The sequence below is a fragment of the Cyprinus carpio genome, unplaced genomic scaffold (assembly GCF_018340385.1).
Source record: "Cyprinus carpio isolate SPL01 unplaced genomic scaffold, ASM1834038v1 S000006769, whole genome shotgun sequence".
Taxonomy (NCBI): domain Eukaryota; kingdom Metazoa; phylum Chordata; class Actinopteri; order Cypriniformes; family Cyprinidae; genus Cyprinus; species Cyprinus carpio.
The window spans coordinates 1-18,425 of NW_024879363.1; the positions used below are offsets into that span (position 1 = coordinate 1).

General features: G+C 39.8%; 1 protein-coding gene across 1 annotated transcript; it reads left to right on the forward strand.

The window, feature by feature from the left end:
- Positions 1-1,383: 1,383 nt before the first annotated feature.
- On the forward strand, positions 1,384-2,647 carry LOC122144830 (olfactory receptor 146-like). The gene has a single exon (XM_042756021.1). The coding sequence runs from the start codon at positions 1,712-1,714 to the stop codon at positions 2,645-2,647; it is 936 nt and encodes a 311-aa protein (XP_042611955.1). The 5' UTR covers positions 1,384-1,711.
- Positions 2,648-18,425: the final 15,778 nt, after the last annotated feature.

The window sequence follows — 18,425 nt, forward strand, 5'->3', positions numbered from 1 at the left end:
TTATTGAATGAGCACTGTGCGATGTCTGAACTGATTGCACTGTATCTTACGTATTCACTGTATTTTATCTAAAATCATTTTCTATTTTAACTGTTTTAAATTCATTTTAAATAAGTCAACTTTTAAATCATTTTCAAAGTTTTAAAATTGCTTGTTTTTTTATTATTTTTCTTCATGATTATTTTAATGTAAAGCACTTTGAATTACCATTGTGTTGTGCTATATACAATAAATTGCTTGTTTTTTTATTATTTTTCTTCATCATTATTTTACTTTCTTTTATGTTAAGCACTTTGAATTACCATTGTGTACGAAATGTGCTATATAAATAAACTTGCCTTGCCTTGCCTAAATTCTTCTTATTACTCCAGTATTTTCAAGACATATAAACAAATCTTTGAATCTATTTCGTTTCATCCCTTGTTCTCTGAAGAATATCTTAAATTTTATTTTCTTCCATTTCCTGCCATTTCTGCCTGTATTTGTTGTATTTATTGCTTCTAAACAAGACATGTTCTACATCTTCCTTGGTTTAACATTTTGTACATAATCTATTACTCTTCCCTATTGTCTGCAATGTATCATTCAATTCAGTATGACCTAATCACAGCCTTGAGTATACTACTTCTTCTAGCCTGTTTGCCATATTTATCCTTTTTACTCCTACTTTTGCTTGGTTTATATGATAATGTTTAGCTTTAGACTCAGACTCCCATTCTTTTTGCCATATTTGCATTATTTCCTGTTTAATCTTGGCTTTAATCTCTCCTTTTCCCATTGAAATATTAATTTCTACTTGCTCTTTTTCCAATGCTTCTTTTGCTATCCTAGCACTTACTCTACTATTTACTGTTTTTATTTAATAAAAGGGTGAGCTACATGTGTCCTCCTAGTGGCTAGTTTGAACATAACATAAACTTAACTGTGTCAGTAGGTGACTATTACAAAGCCAGCTCGCTCTGTTTCTCCATCGGCGCCTTCTTTGTTTTGTTTTGTTTTGTTGTTGTTGTTTTTTTTTGTTGTTGTTTTTTTTTGTACATTGTACTTTTCTTGAAAAATAAATGTAACGAAGTTGATTACTTTAGTTTTATTCTACTCAAGTAAAAGTACCACAATTTAATTATAAAAAATGAAAAATGTACTCAAGTACTGTAACGAAAGTATTTGTAATTAGTTACTTTCCACCTCTACTCTCAGGGAAACGAGGTCACAAACGTAACCAGAGCCGTTTTCCCCTCTGGGATGATGGCAGCATCATAGAAACAGCATTGAACCACAAAATAAAAGCTAAGGGCAAGTAAACAGTCCTTCACTGAACATCTAGCAACCTGACTGCCATCTGTCTTGGTAAAAATAGCGTGTTGAGTAAGTGTTGGTTTATTAGACAAGCAAAATGCCTGTATTTTTGTTGCTACTTTTTTTTTTTTTTTTGATATGTAGTGATAAAACAGTTTAGGATTATGGTGTGTTGCCCTATGGAAATATTCAGATGACAAGATTTGCATTTATGAACCATGTATACAGATTATACAGACAGAATCATGCAACTGAAGATGAAAAGCCATTTAACTATTTATACTATAAAGTGCTCATAAATATCTGAAACGTTGTATGTATTTTCCTCATAGTGGAATGCAGTTGTACCAAATGACATGTTTTTGATGACAATGTCTGCTTGTTACTCTATACAAATGATTTTGCAGGGCAGCCAATGGACAACCTGACTTTCACAAACAGCATTCTCCTCATGGAGGGACTAACAGTTACACCTCAAACTTCCTATCCTGTTTTCATCCTGCTTCTGTTGGCTTATGTCTTTATTGTGGTTTCCAACACTGGACTCATAATTCTGATTTCAACCGAGAAAAACCTACATCATCCTATGCACTTTCTGTTCTGTAACTTGCCACTAAATGATATAATGGGGACCACTGTCATTTTGCCACGCATAATGCATGATATTTTCAGAGAAACTTCAGAGCGATATATGACATATGCAGAGTGTGTTGTACAAGCTTATTTTGTACATATTTATGCTATAGCATGCCATTATGTGCTGATGATCATGGCCTTTGACAGATATGTGGCTATATGTAATCCACTGCGATACACAGCTATAATGACCAATAAAATGGTGGTTAAACTATCAGCATCAGCCTGGGGGCTGTCAGTATTCATAGTTTCAATTCTGTTAGGTCTCACTATACGCCTCTCTCGTTGCAGATCCAAAATTGAAAACCCTTTCTGTGACAATGCCTCACTGTTTAAACTGTCCTGTGAAAATGTGGTTGTTAATAATATCTTTGGAATAGTTTATACTGTGATTGTTTTTACCTTTTCACTTGGGTCTGTATTTATAACATATGGCAAGATTGCTACTGTATGCATAACCAGCGAGAACAAATCACTGAACAGTAAAGCCATAAAAACCTGTGTCACTCACATATCTGTTTATATAATCATGTTTGTTTCTTGTGCTAGTTTTATTTTTCTTCATCGTTTTCCTGAATACTCTGAAAGCAGGAAACTAGCTAGTATGGTCAATATTGTACCCCCAGGACTAAATCCATTAGTATATGGTTTACAAACCAAAGAAATAAGACAGAAATTTTTACATATTTTTTGTAGAAAAAAGGTGAATCCTTAATCAAATTATATATATATATATATATATATATATATATATATATATATATATATATATATATATATATATATATATTCTTTATTCTTTTTTTTTTAAATGCCAACTGTATTGTATACTTTTGTACATCATACACATCTCTGGGAAAAAAAAGTTCTCAATATTGGATGCATGCATTTTATCTATGTTATTCTTTTCCTTGATTGCCAGTGAATATATTGGAAAAACAGTAGCACTTTATCTTACACTAATTTTAGTATTTATATAATTTCTGTAATTAAGTATTTCTCACCATTTAAAATACATCTATTTGGTAGTAGTTTACAATAAAAATAAGCAGTTAATGCTTGTATAGGAGGGTCGTTTTAGCTGTATATTTTATAGGTGCCCTAGAATGCAAAAATCACTTTTATAAGGTGTTTGAACACAGTTGTGTGGCAGCAACCAGCCTATAATGGTAAAAATCCACCCACTCATTGTTTTAAAATTCCAATACATAATAAACTGTCTCTCCACACTAGCAATTCCAGATTTGTATAGACCTTTCATATTAAATATTTTCAATACATATTACCAGCAAGGTACAAGTTGTAAGTACCATAGGGAAAGGGAAAGTACTGCATAGAATCAGAATCACGTTTATTGCCAAGTACTGTATGTATACATGTACGAGGAATTTGTCTTGGTAAATTGGTGCTTGACAAAGACAAAAGAAAAACAAGAATACATAATAAAACAATGAGATAAAGAATTTAAAAAAAAAAACACATGTAAAAGCTATACAATAAGAGCAGAAAAAATCAGGAAGATAAACATTTAAATACTAAATAAACAAACATGAACATTAACTCTACATTTGTGCAGAATATGTAAAGTGAGGGAGTGCAAATGTTCAAATTAAGTTGAAACTTAAATTTTACATTCCTGAACATTGTGCAAAATGTGCAGTGAGGAGCCAGTGCAAAAGAGGAGAGGACAAAGAACATGGCCAGGGGGGAGGGGAGCCAGTACTGATGGTTCGGGGGTCAGAAACATGTTTTCCCATTCTCACATGCTGCTTCCTGTCAGACAGGAATTCTATGATCCACCTACAGGTGGAATCAAGCACATTCAGCTGGCAGAGCTTGTCCTGTAGCAGAGCTGGTGTGATTGTATTGAACGCAGAGCTGAAGTCCAGAAATAAGATCCTGGTATAGGTTCCTGAGGAGCCAAGGTGCTGAAGGATAAAGTGGAGGGCCATGTTAACTGCGTCATCTACAGACCTGTTGGCTCTGTAGGCAAACTGCAGGGGTTCCAGGAGAGGGTCTGTGATGGATTTGAGGTGGGACAACACAAGGCGGTCAAATGACTTCATTACTACGGATGTAAGGACGACAGTTCTGTGGTCATTTAGACCTGTGATCCTGGGTTTTTTGGGGACAGGGATGATGGAATCTCAAGATGGTGGCATGTCCACATGCAGTGGCTTCTCTCTCTTCCGTCAGAATGGTGTTTTCGTGTTTTTTGTCTTGTGAGTTGCAATGTTTTTGTACATCCTCATCACGTCTACCTGTCTTTAAGCGCGCATACAGTCATGAGATTCTGCTCGATGTCGGCAGAACCACTTTTTTAGAGTTAAACTCTGCGCACGCCGAAGAGCTGCGGGATCTCGGTCTGCTCCATAGGCCTTCACCATCACAGACTCCCACTACTGCATCTCACCCACAGCAGAGATGCCACAAGCGGCGTGAGAGGAAGCAGAATAGGGGTAAGTGCGGAGGTATCCGGGCTAAGCTAACGGCTAACCCACAGTGATGTGTGGTGCCGTGATTTTATGATTATTAAGTGCCGGCCATTCTAACACTTCACTGTGCAACTGGCTGTTAGACTTTCTGACTGGAAGACCTGAGGCAGTACGGGTCGGCAGCAACACATCCAGCACCATCACACTGCACAATGGGGCCCCCAAAGGATGTGTGCTGAGCCCCCTCCTCTTCACTCTGCTGACCAACGACTGCACACCGTCACACAACTCCAACCTCTTTATTAAGTTTGCTGATCACACGACTGTGGTGGGTCTCATTAGCAACAGAGATGAGACAAACTACAGGAGCGAGGTGAGCCACCTGGCCGGGTGGTGCAGTGACAAAAATTTATCTCTGAACGTGGAGAAGACGAAGGAGATTGTTGTTCACTTCAGGAGAGTGCACACTCAGCATGCTCCTCTGAACATCAATGGTGCGACTGTGGAGAGAGTGAGCAGCACCAAGTTCCTGGGTGTGCACAACACAGAGGAGCTCTCCTGGACTGACACTGGCCAAGAAAGCACAGCAGCGTCTCTACTTCCTCCGCAAACTGAGAAGAGCTCAGCTGCATCACTGTGTGGTATGGCGCCTGCAACGCGTCCTGCCGGAAGACTCTTCAACGCATAGTGAGAGCAGCTGAGAAGATCGGTGGTGTCTCCCTCCCCTCCCTCCAGGACATTTATGGAACCCGTCTCACCCGTAAAGCTCCCATTAACTCAAGCACCCATTAACTCAAGATCGCAGCGGCTTCTCTCTGTCCCGACAGAACGGTGTTTTCATGTTTTTTGTCTTGTGAGTCGCAGTGTTTTTGTACGTCGTCATCGCGTCTACCTGTCTTTAAGCGTGCAAACAGTCGTGAGTTTCTGCTGGATGTCGGCTGAGCCGCATTTTTAGAGTTAAACTCCGCGCACGCGGAACAGCTGCGAGATCTCGGACTGCTCCGGAGGCCTACAACATCACCGACCCCCACTGCTGCATCTCGCCCACAGCGGAGGTGCCACAATCGGCGTGAGAGGAAGCAGAAGAGGGGTAAGCGCGGAGGTATCCGGGCTAGGCTAACGGCTAACCCACACAAGCCATCTATCCCCACCATCGTAATGGCTAACGTACGCTCTTTGGACAATAAACTGGACTTCATCCAATTACTACGTTCAACTCAAAGGACTGTAAGAGACTGTTGTGTTTTTGTGTTCATGGAAACATGGCTCAGCGACAGCGTTCCGGACTGCGCCATTCAGCTCGACCAGGGATTTCAACCATGCTGACTTAAAGAGTGGGTTTCCAAAAATTCACCAACACATTAACTTTCCAACAAGAGGTAATAACATTTCAGGGAAGCCAAGACAACATATCACAGTCACCGGAAACACCAGAGACACAGCCCAGCTCACCGGACACATTATCCCTCTCTCCAGCATCTCCACTTCTGTGCTTTTCACAGAAAATGGAGGAATTGGTGTATGCTGGGACTAAACTCTCTCACTCATTCGCTGCAAGCCCGCAGATATCAACAAAAAAACTGCGGGCCCCCCAATCACAATAGCCTGTGAGAGCTCTCTGACCGCTGCCACAACGCCAGGGCCCAAACCCTCCATTTGCTGTAGGTGAACCAAAAACAACTGATAGCAGCTCTCAGTGATATGTGTCGGGTACCTGCTATAATAGCAGCAACATTCACAAATGTTTACAGAATAACACAGAAGAACCCAGTGTGCCTGTAGCTTTCTCTATTTCAGTGTTATCACGTGATAGAAAGTCCAAGGCCTTTTCAAGCCGAAGGGCAAACTCATCTAATCTGCGGCCTATTATTCATCAAACTAAGATTAATATAAAGACACAAAGCTCTGCCATCAGGTTAGCATTTTTAAACATTCGCTCACTAAAAAATAAATCATTTCTAATCAATGACTTTATAACCACAAACAATCTGGATTTTTTGTTTATAAACGAAACATGGCTAGAAGACAGCTGCAGTGCAACAGTCCTCAATGAAGCAGCCCTTCCTAACTTTACTTTCATGAGTGTCTGCAGGACTGTTAGGAGAGGTGGAGGTGTAGCTGCTCTATTTAAAGGTGTCTATCAATGCAAGCAAGTGTAATTTGGTCAGTACTTGTCTTTTGAATATCTAGGAATTGTGCTGAAAGGTGCTCCACGCATTCTGTTTATCATTATTTACAGACCTCCAAAATACTCTCCAGCCTTTGTTGAAGAGGTCACAGAAATGTTATCAATGATTTCCTCAGAGTTTGACTGTTTTGCTATTGCAGGGGATTTTAATATGCACATAGATAATGCAGAAAACAAAACTACAAAAGAAATGATAACGGTTCTAAACACTTTTGACCTGATTCAGCATGTGCATGGACCCACACACAAAGGTGGACACACTCTAGATTTAATCATCAGTAGGGGTCTAAACATTTCATCCATTGTTATTAAGGACGTAGCACTATCTGATAACTTCTGTATTTTCTTTGATATATTTATCTCTGCTACCACTGAATTTAGATCTGTCTCTGTCAGAAGGAGATGCATAAACGAGAACACTGGTGTGCTGTTTATGGAGGCTATATCTTTAACACCAAGCATTTCTGCAGACTCTGTTGATATTCTCCTTGACTCAGTAGTCAGTAAGAAAACAAACAAACAGACAGAAATCAGTTTGGAGAAGATCAACAGCAGTTCAGACTATGAAAAGACAATGCAGAAAAGCCGAGCGGATGTGGCGGAAGACGAAACTTGAAATTCACTATAGCATCTATAATGACAGCCTTCATGCTTTCAATGTGAAACTAGCCACAGCTAGACAAGAATTTTTTCTCAAACCTTATAAACAGTAACTTAAACAACACTCGTACTCTTCTTGCCACTGTTGAGAGACTGACAAACCCCCCAAGACAGATTCCCAGTGAAATGCTCTCAAACAGCAAATGCAATGAGTCTGATTTTTTTAACCTCTGTATTTCAGTCTTCACAACTCATTTTGGCTATATGGTTATAGAGTCCTTTCCAATTCATTTTAGTATACGAAATATTTCTGTATATTAATGTCTGTAGTGTGTGTGAGTGAATGTACCTGTATTTACTCTTGATGTTTTGGGAGTGCCTTGCGCTTGCTTCACTTGCTGTCCACCTTTTACTGCACACATTCCATTGTAGTCCAATTAGTGTGATTTTTATTTTACATAGTTGCAGTGTTGCGAGGCACACCAGTTCGCCTTGGCTGTGTGTACAAGTATGTGTGCGCACTTTATGTGGTGAGTTGGTGTGTTGATTTTGCACTCTAGATGTTTTTAGAGTTTCACTCCTTCATTGCTGTGCAATTTTTTCCCTTGCATTATTATGGAGGATTTGAAGATTGCACAAATAAAAATGTTCTTTGTATTTCTGTATTTCATTTCCTATGGTCGGTCATTTTTTTGACCAGAGACCATAGTGGGAGCTATTTTTTACGACCACTTATCTTTTTGAGATCCATGCCGTCAATTTTTTTTTTTTGTGTGTGTGTTCACATATAAGCTACATAAAAGTCACCAAGTTTCAGTACTGCATTCAATGGTGGCTACGGGGTTTTTAAAAATTCAAAATGTAAAGATTACTCCAGTCAAAAATACTTTCTGAAGACCGCTCAAGGGTTAAACCTGATTTTATCCCTCCACTTTTTAAATGTAGTCTCCATCTCTAGCAGTCTGAGTCTGGCTGTAGAGCCAGGGTTTGCTCATTATTGTGCTTTCTCACCTGGGGTAAACTGATGAGTTTGCACGGCTATCTTCACTGAAGCACCCCTTGCCCTGCCTTTGCCCTCCTTATACTCATCCGGGTTATTGTGCTCATCAGTCCAGCCCACAATCCCAGCTTGCCCTGAGATTCCCCACAGTTTCTCTCCGATCCACTGCTTTGTCTCCTCCCACTTTGGGTTGCTTTGCCCTACCTGCCACAGGAATCAGATAAGACCACTGTTCCATTTAGTAAGCTCATGGGGCTTGGTAATAAGCACTACTTACCTTAGTGCTAAGTCCAGAATAGCTACCTCCTCTCTGGCCGGGCATTTGTAAATTGTCTGTATTTAAAATTACCCTGAGAATTTCCTTTATTAAAATCACCCAAGGACTATAAACAAAAGAGGTCCCAGTATGTGCATTCTGCACATTGCTTTGCTGGTGGAATGTAAACACCGGACCAGTATGGGCAAAGCAAACTCTGTGAGGAAATAAAAGGGCTTGCAGTGTAGAAAAAAATGACAGTGAGAGACCAGAACTGCTGGGCTTGCTGTTACATCCATTGACACCATCCACTGTTAGTATAAAAACAGATTCCTCCACATTTCGTCTTCCTGAAAGGTCTGTCGGCGCGATGTAAAGTTGGAAGCCTGGCGCTGAGTCCGGTATCGGGCCCACACAGCCACGTTTCAGGAAGCACAGGACTGAGGACAAAGAAAAGTCTCTGTTTTTAACTACCAGTAGCTGAAGTCGCCATTTTGTTGCACAGGAATGACATTGGAAAAGAAATATCCGGGTGCCGTGTACGATGGCCGCCAGTGGAGGCGCACAAACCACAATGGCACGCTTCCCCCTCCTCCGGCATTTCCCTACTTACGCAAAGGTGAGCACACCGTTGACCAGGATGTCCAAAAAATTCATGGATGTGTCGATGAAAATGGGAAATAAATCCGTAGGGACGGTAGCTCTAATGTTCATGAGCTCTTCTCTGGTGTACGAGCTCAATGTATCATCACAAAAGACTGTTTTAACAAACAAAACAACACAAAACAAAGTGCACCAACACACAGAAGCAAGGCCGTCCATGACACCATCTTGTCAAATCATCTTGTCAACATAGTTGTTCAATTTCCATGACTTCATTTCTTTGTCTCCAAGTCTGAAAATATGATCTAAAGATAAACAAAATACCATCTGTACTAAACAAATATATTATAGGCCTTTTTAATAGCTTTTGAGCAATATTTATTAAGCAGTAAAAACATTACAAAGCAAAATTAGTGAGCTATTATTTAATCAACAAAGTATTGACTAATTAACTGTATTAAAATATACTTAGAAATATAAATATCACTTTACCACTGCACAGAGAGTGAGGAACAAGGTTTGCTCAAAACACCTCTTCTGGTTTTTGTAAAATTACTGATGCATGGAATGGTGCATCTTTATTTTTTTTTACATAACAGGGATGCTTTTACGCCATTAGTAACTACTACTAATTGTGTAATATGTTCTTCAATTGGGAGAAAAACTGCTGGCCTGTATCAGTTGCTTATCATCATCACCTGATTCAGAAGTGCTGGCCAGAGGAGAAGCTATATTCATCCCTACCCAAAGTGGGTGGGGGATGAGGATATCTCGATAGATTCTTCGCAAATCTTTCATGGCTGAGGTTGTAGAATCAGAAATGTTGGCTGAAGGAGAGGGGTATATTCGGTCCTACCTGGAATTGGGGAGAGGACGAGGATATCTCAATAGGAGTAACAAAGCTGTAATATCTTAGGACAAAGAAAGCCAGGCTGAGGTTCAGTAATAAAAAAACTGACAACAAACTGCCTGAGTCACCAGGAGAGTAAAAATATCATTGACATGACCTTACTAGAGCAGTTTCCGTACTGTTCTGTGAAGTGGAAGTTCAACTGAAAAAATATCAAAGAACATTTGTTTTGGGCTAGAATGACTTGCAGCTGAGAGACAACAGCCTTTTCCATATTTTTTTTGTATAAATGGCAAGTTAGAAATCAGATGGAAGTTAGATAAATTTGGTTAGTGATCCAAAATGTTTTTTTTTTTTCTTCTTTTTTTTTGCAGAATAGGTGTAAACAGCAGCAGTTTTGTTAAAAATTGAAACAGTGGAAGAAATAAAAGACATGTTGATGAGGTGTGAGATAAGGGGCCAGAATAACAAAGGTACACAGTGTTTCAGGAAGAAAGTACGTGCAGGGTCTAGCCGGCGTGAAGAGGAAATTCAAATTTCTGTATTAAATTGGTAATTGAGGGTGGATTTGTCAAGGTGAAAGTAATCAATGACTGTGGTAGACTGAGTTTGCTCATGGACTTGCAGGCCAAAGGTAAGCCTACAATAATTTTCTGGACAGTGTCAGATATTCAAGCATGTCATTGCAGCAGTGTGTTGCTGCTACGACCGGCTAGACCAGCCAAAAAAAAAAGCAGATGAAAGGGGATCCTATTTTGCAGCGTCCTTTTTTCAGCACCACACAAAAGTCCAAACTGCCAAACAGTGCTCGTTCTGCTTTTTTTGTTTACCACTAACGCATGATGATGACCTTTTTTCTTTAATCGAACTTGTGTCATAGCTACGAGTCGCTAAGTTCATCATGTATACAGTCTGCATACTGTGAGCTGGGGGCATAGGCACCTTTGGCCTTCGCGATGGGAGCTTGCAAACCTCCCAGAGAATGTGCTTAACACAATCTCTCAGGCTAGAGCACCGTCTACAAGAGGCCTCTATGCCCTTAGCCCCTCTGTGGTCGACTAACGCAGATACGCGTTTTGTGGCATCTTCTCCTGATAACCCCAAAAATAACTTAAATTACACTTTCAGTTTTGATTGTACAGATAAGAGCAATACATCAATCGAATCTGTAAAGGGTCTATTCTTATTTGTATACACACATAATAACAACAAAACTTTGTGCATTTATAAAATAAAGAAAACAAACAGGGTGCGTTGTCTCCCTTCATTATATCTAATGCGATCACGCCCACGCCCGCGCTGAACGCGCTATTGATATTACAATCGTCTACGTGAAGCTTGCGGTATGTAGACACCCACATGACAGCAAACAAAGCAGCGAGACTGTTCTTCAAGGTTTTTTTTTTATTTTACTGTCCACTTCACGTTGAGAGGAATAATACCGGTACATAATTCACCCCAAGAAGATGTGCTGAGAGGAATAAGATTTGGAGTACCTCAGAAAAAAGAATGAAGTGGCTTAAACCAGATTTAATAAGCATGATTATGTATTTTTTTTTGTTTTTTTTTTTTTTTTATTTTTTTTTTTTATTGTACACATTTTACTAGTTAAGACTTTTTCAGGCTATAACTCCTGATTAAATGTAATCAGGTGACATCTATAAGTTTCATTTACATCATCTCAATGTTTCCACGCGATGCCAGGATATTTTGTTGTTGTTGTTTTTATGTTCTATCATTATAACATAAACAGCAATATGATATAAGTAATATGAGGTATGTGCCAGGTATGTGATGTTCATTTATATATATTTCAGCATGGCACAATACCAGTCAAAACTTTTAAAAAGTAAGATCTTTAATATTTTTTGTAAAAAATTCTCTTCTGCTCACCAAGCCTACATTTTATTTGATCAGAGTGTCACAGAAAGTTGCATTTGCTAAAGCAGTAATATTGTGAAATATTTTTTGCTATTTTAAATAACTGCTTTTCTAAGTCAGCACTTTTGATTGTTCCTAATATTTCATTTAACTGCACTCACAGAGTGAATCTCCAAGGCCTTTGGGGAGATAATTAAATATATTCTAAATAATAAACTACAAACCTAAAAAATATATTTTGTTTTATTTTTGTCCTCCACATTCTTTCTATTGTAACTCTTCTCTTCAGTCACACCTGGCCAGTGCCCACATGCAGCTCATTATGCTGGGCCTTTGTCTTCCTCAGGTGTCAATCACACTAATATTCATGGTCAATCACGCCTACTCGCATATACCCTTTCAAAACAAAAAGTGTCTTAGAAAATTTAAATCTATATATTGTTTTCTGTGAGTGAGTAAATAAGATGATTTTCACATCATTTTGAAGCAAAAATTCTAGGCTACAAGGTCCATGTTTTACAGTCTTGTGAACAAATGTTTTGTATGTGTTTTATGACCTTATTTCAGTGACTTCAAAATCTAAGTTTTTCAATAACCACGCATAAACATTGTTTTCCTCAAAAACACATTCATGTACATACATGCCATTTACATATTATTGTAGCCCAGTTTGTACTGATTACAGTGTTATTAGACTTTAGTCATGTATATAAAATTTACACAATGGAAAAGCACAAGGGGATGTCAAAACTTCCAGGCCCCAAAACCCTTAGACCCCAGAGTGGTTAATAAGTTGCAAATGGAATAATAATAATAATAATACACAATTCCTTACATTTATATAGCGCTTTTCTAAGCACTCAAAGCAATTCTTACATAGAATGGGGTATCTTCCTCATCCACCACCAGTGTGCAGCATCCACCTGGATGATGCGACGGCAGCCATATTATGCCAGAACGCCAATCGCACACCAGCGCGCTTATTATGGAGAGGAGACAGAGTACGAAGCCAATCAGTAGATATGGGATTGTTAGGGAGGCCATGATGGCTCTGGGGAGGCCAATGGAAAGCGAATTTGGCTAGGATGTCGGGTTACACCTCTATTTCTTTTTGAAGAACATCCTGGGATTTTTTATCACGACCACAGAGAAGTCAGGACCGGCTTCTAACGCTCATCCCAAAGATGGTGCTTTTTTCAGTATAGTGTCCCCATCACCATACTGGGGCTAGGACCCACAATACTGCACTACAGGGTGAGAGGCACCCCTGCTGGCCTCCTTACTCAACACCCTCTTTCCAGCAGCAAACCCACCCCTTCCAGGAGGTCTCCCATCCAGGTACTCGATTCAGGCTCTGTTCTGTTGTAGCTTCAGAGGGCAAACCAGTCTTGGGTTGCAGGGTGATATGGCTGCTGGCTGAGATATTTCTTTATGTTTGATTAAGAATATGCTGTTGATCATATTGGGGCCAGGGCCCAGGGGCTTCAAATGCTTGACCAAGCAGCCCTCACGTACCATGTGGAAAAGGGTCAAACCCCTCAGCATTTAAGAAGAGCTTTAAAAAAAATCAACAAAAATATTCAAGGGAAAATACAGACATGTGCTAAGCCCATTTTTCTGACCCTTTTGGACCCCTGAAGGAGGTCATTAGGGTCAAGCAAACTTTTCTTGCCTGCTTCTTTGCACAGAAGGCAAAGATTTCGAATTCCAACATGATCAAGAACCCTCCTAATTGTTGCAGTTAAAAACATCCCAATTCCAATTTATTCAGCCGGACTCCTCACAGCTTGGTTCGTGGACACTCATGAATAAAAGTCTCTTATTTTCCATAAGAACGAAGCTTATATTGTTGATGAAACAACCTCTACTGTATTCCATGTCAGTTTTATGTCATAATATTGTATGATTTGCACAAAAATAAATGTCCAGGAACCACTATGAAGGGCCCCTTGAATAAATTGGAATTGGGATGTTTGTAGATCACGTCATACATGCAATAGTGGCAATTTGTTTAATGACATTCCACTTGCTTGCAGACTAGAGTAATGAGCTGAGAAGTGAATTGTGTTCTTTCTTGTAAGACACCTAGGTACATGGGAAAGTCCCCCATCTGGTGAAAATTTCTTCAACCAGGGATGTGTGCAATTTGTGGAGCTTTTGCCACTCTCGAGTGGGAACAACTCAACCCATTTTGAGAGCAGTAATCAACAATTACTTACTAAGAGATGTTCATTCTGTTTCTGACTTTCAGGGAATGGTCCCATGAGGTCAATCCCTAGCATATGCTTAGGTTCTACTGTCGATGTCAACTGCATATGTAAGCTAACTTCACCACATTTGGTTTGTACTTCTGACATACACAGGTTCCTTGCAATGCTTTCATCGTCAGAACATATCATTGGCCAGTAGCATATAATCCCCCAGCCTCAACAATGTCTTGAGCCTGCCAAGATTTCCGCCAATGGGTTGTCATGAGCATATTTCAGTCAGCTCTCAGGAGATCATGTGACCCTTTGGCAACAATGCGCGCCAGTGCCGGCTCTGTTAATTTTGTCAGAAATTGTATATACCCTGTCACTAAGTGCGAACCACTCTTTACCTGGCCACTGTAAGGTACCCCAGCAGTCAGGACGTTGGGAAGAAAAGACTGAACAATTGCCAATAAAGAAAAAAATCAGCGATTCCACTATCTCAGAGAGGATGTCCAACATTGATATATATAACGGTATTAAGCTAAGCTCAAGAGCAACAAGTACTCTCGATTTGGTTGTGGCTTTGACTGTAAGAGAAGCAATAGACTCTGTACTCACCAGCACTCCATGATTTACATTTGAATATACAAGCGACCAGCGATTCTGTAAAAAAGAGCTAAAAGCGGAAGTTGAAAAGCTAGCCAACGCAGCAAAGCAGACACGGGACTGGGTTGATTCGTTCAAGCAGCTGCAGGTGTGAGGATAAGGAGGACAGTCCACAAACTTAGAATTCAGCTGGAACAACTCACCGAGAAAAATTACGGACGTGAAGATAGGAGCAGAAAAATAACGCGTATGACTGGTGGGGTTTCCCAGAAGGGGGCGGAAGGCTCAAAGATGCAGCAAGCTTCCTCAGAGCTAATCATTCCAAGTGGATCCCTTCACTGCGGCTGCGACATCAGATTATTGAGCCAATTGTGTGTGTATGATGGAAGGAAAAACTTTGATCGGCCGCATACTCTCATCTTCCGTGTACTAAGATGGCATGACAGGTTGGTGATCCTGAAAGGTGCTCGGCAGGCATATCAAGCGAAATATATGCAGGACAATGTGATTCTACTATTTTTTCCCGACTTTAGTCTAGCCACAACTACCAAGAGAAAGAGCTTCAATCCAGTCTTGAAGAAGATGACAGAACTTGGTCTCCAACCCTTCCTCACATATCCGGCGGTAAATAAACTATGGCACAAAGGTGAGCAGATGATGTTCAACTCTCCTCAAAAGGCCTGTGAGGTCTGTGTTGATCCTAACTGCCCTGAAGGGGACAATAACAAGGTGACCATGGAAACTTGTTAATTTATTTTTGGAATATTGCCCCGTCTTCTATGCTTGTCCACTGACTGGTAAATAATAATTATTTATTTTATTTTTATTTATTAGCTTTTGGCTCAGTGGGCCTTTTAGGGACATGTCTTGCACTGAAGTGGACTGGTCACGCATCAACATTTGCTTCTTTTGTTTATGCAGACCTACACTCTCAGTAATGTGCAGTCTGCTTTGGCTTTTGTACATAGTTGTTTGTCGTTCCTTTTCTTGTTTTTTTCTATGCCCTTCAACAGACATCAATACTTTTATTTATTTTGCTTTTATTGTAAAAGGATTATGCATCTAGGTGGATTGGTATCTAGGTTACATTCTAACATTTATATGTCACTGGAAGTATGGCTTTTGTTTCTTCTCACATAGACATAATCTTGGCATTGCGAGCACACAATGCAGGTTCTGAATAAATTATCACTGAATGTGAATGAGCTAAATTATCCTATTAAGCGTACCCAGATATTAGAATTTCCTGTGCCCTGATACAAGAGTCTCATTTAAAAGATTAGATTAGATTCAACTTTATTGTCAATGCACATGTAAGGTACAAGGCAACGAAATGCAGTTAGTGCCAGAAGTGCAATAATCAGTAAGTACAGGATATACAGTGTCTACAATATGTAACAAATGTACAATAAATATACAGATAAGGCAGTACTATGGACATAATTTACAGATTTTTAAATACTATCACCATGATATACAGATAGGATTACTATGAACATACTATACAGATGGATTATGTAATAAGTGTATGTACACTATAAGCAGAAACTATGGCAGGCTGAAGGAACGTGAGTCTAAGGCATACATCAGTGAAATAAAATCTTCAGATGACCAGGTAACCACAAACCCTGTGTTAATTGACAACATATTTAAAGGGTTTGTACAAAACTGAGACTGATTTTGATGAGTCAGTTTGTAGAGAGTACTTGGATAAATTAGAACTGCCTCAGATCAAGCAGATGGATAAAGACTGTTTGGAGGCCCAGTTAAGTTTGAAGAAGCTCCATGAAGTATACTAAAAAGCCTTCAGAAGGGGAAGTGGGGAGGAGTGGTTGGATTTTGTTGTGTTCTTTATTTATAATTTTGGATATGTGGTAGGGACTCTCATGCTTGATTCGTTTAATTTTGCAGTCGAGTATGGTACTTTTCATAGAGACCAAAAAACATCTTTGATATCATTGCTTCTTAAAAAGGGTAAAGATCCATTAGATTGCTCTAACTACAGACCAGTATCACTCATCACATGCAGTCTAAAAGTAAAACTCTTGCCTCTCGCATGGAGAAAGTAGTTCATAGCTTGATCAAAGAGGACCAAACCGGTTTTATTAAGGGGCGGTACACATCCAATAATATGCGTCGACTGTTTCATGTACTTGATTTTGCAGACTCTCTTCTGAGACGTTGTGCACGTTGTTAACATTACATTTCTATGATTAAGACACTTTACCACTCACCTGAGGCATCATTCTTAACTGGTTAAATTACCCCCTGAATTTTGGATTCACAGCCTCCTTATGAAGGTACAACAAGACGAATGAACAAGGCTAAATCCAGTACCATCGATGCATGGCAATGTTTTCTTCCAAAAGTTTTGTCTCTTTCTCTGAGATATGCTTCTAGCTAGAAAATGTCGCGCCGAGCCACTTCAGTAAGGAAAGCATGCAAAAAATTGTGTTTTAAATTGTTTCCTGCAAAAGCACGCCTTCTCTTTTCAACCAACAACCACCCTTATAAGTACTTTTTAGAGCAGAAGTAAGGGATGCTAATATTTCAGAATCAGTAAGACCTCTTGAACTCTTAAAACTGGTATGGTATCTGCAATCTGGGGCTCAATCAACCTGTTAGCAGATTTAACCTATTTTTCCCACTCTTTGTTTTAACAGGCTTAACAAGCTCGGTATGAGCACGTACATCAGCTTGTGATGATAAACCAGTGCATGGCAAAATCCAATGAGAGAAGTAAGTTTTGTGGGATTTCAACCGACTGTTGTTCACGCCTTTCATCAATAGACAAGCCATTAGCTGTACTAGGATATTGTGTGTGGCTTTCTATCCACCCCGTGCTCACCACAGTTGGATCGGAAAGTGGGTGCCAAATCACCAGGTAGGGTCAGCGTCAGCCACAGGACTGGGAGTGCTGATCTAAGAAGCTCATCTGAAGGATCCGAGAAACACTGAGATAAAATATCAGTGGACAAAAGAGCTGGAAATCTCTTTACGCCTGAATCGCATTGCAGCTGCCTGGATCTACTCCATACTCATTCTGACCAGACTCCTGCAGAGGTCAGCGACCGATCTACCTCAGTGGGACTTGACCCTTCAGTAATGCCTTGCATTAGCAGAAAGTTCACCTCCAACAATAGATTCCTATGCACAACTTTCATGCCTGTTGCATCCTTTATCTTATATAAACATGGATGTCTGGATTCAATGCCAACAGTGAACACTCCATCCTCCCATTTATCAGCCAATTTTTCTTTTTCCTCGTTTGACTTATCTGTGACCAAACCCGATTCCCCACTGGACAAGATAGTGCTCTTAATATTTTGTTAAAATGTTGTTTATTGAAATACTTGAGCAATCTGCATATCATGTTTCAAACAAGACAGCAAAGACTTGGCATAAGAGTCATAATCAGCAACATCAGGTTATCAAGCACCTGATTAAACATGATGTCTACTGGAAGTCTGGGTATGAGTCCAAACATGAGAAAGAAGGGTGGATAGCCTGTGGTTTCGCGGAACAGTAGCATTGTAGGCAAACGTTAGGGGTTTGGATCTGCTGAGGCCATTGGTGCTTTATTTCAAAGAGATTGATCGAAGCATGCCACCCAAGGTTCTATTAAACGCCTAGTGCCACCATTTCCATTGGATGGTAAGCTGTTGTATGAGATTTTGACACCAGCTAGACGAAGAAGCTCTGCTATGAGGTTGCTCTCAAAACTGGCATTAAAGAAGAACACGGATCATTCAACAGTCTTCTTAACTGCATTGGCTTAACAGCAAGTTGCCTCAAAGCGCCTACACCACATTCGCTTTTCCGGCAAGTGTTTGCAGGTCAAACGTGTATGACGCAAAGTTTTGACAACCCATCTCAACTCAT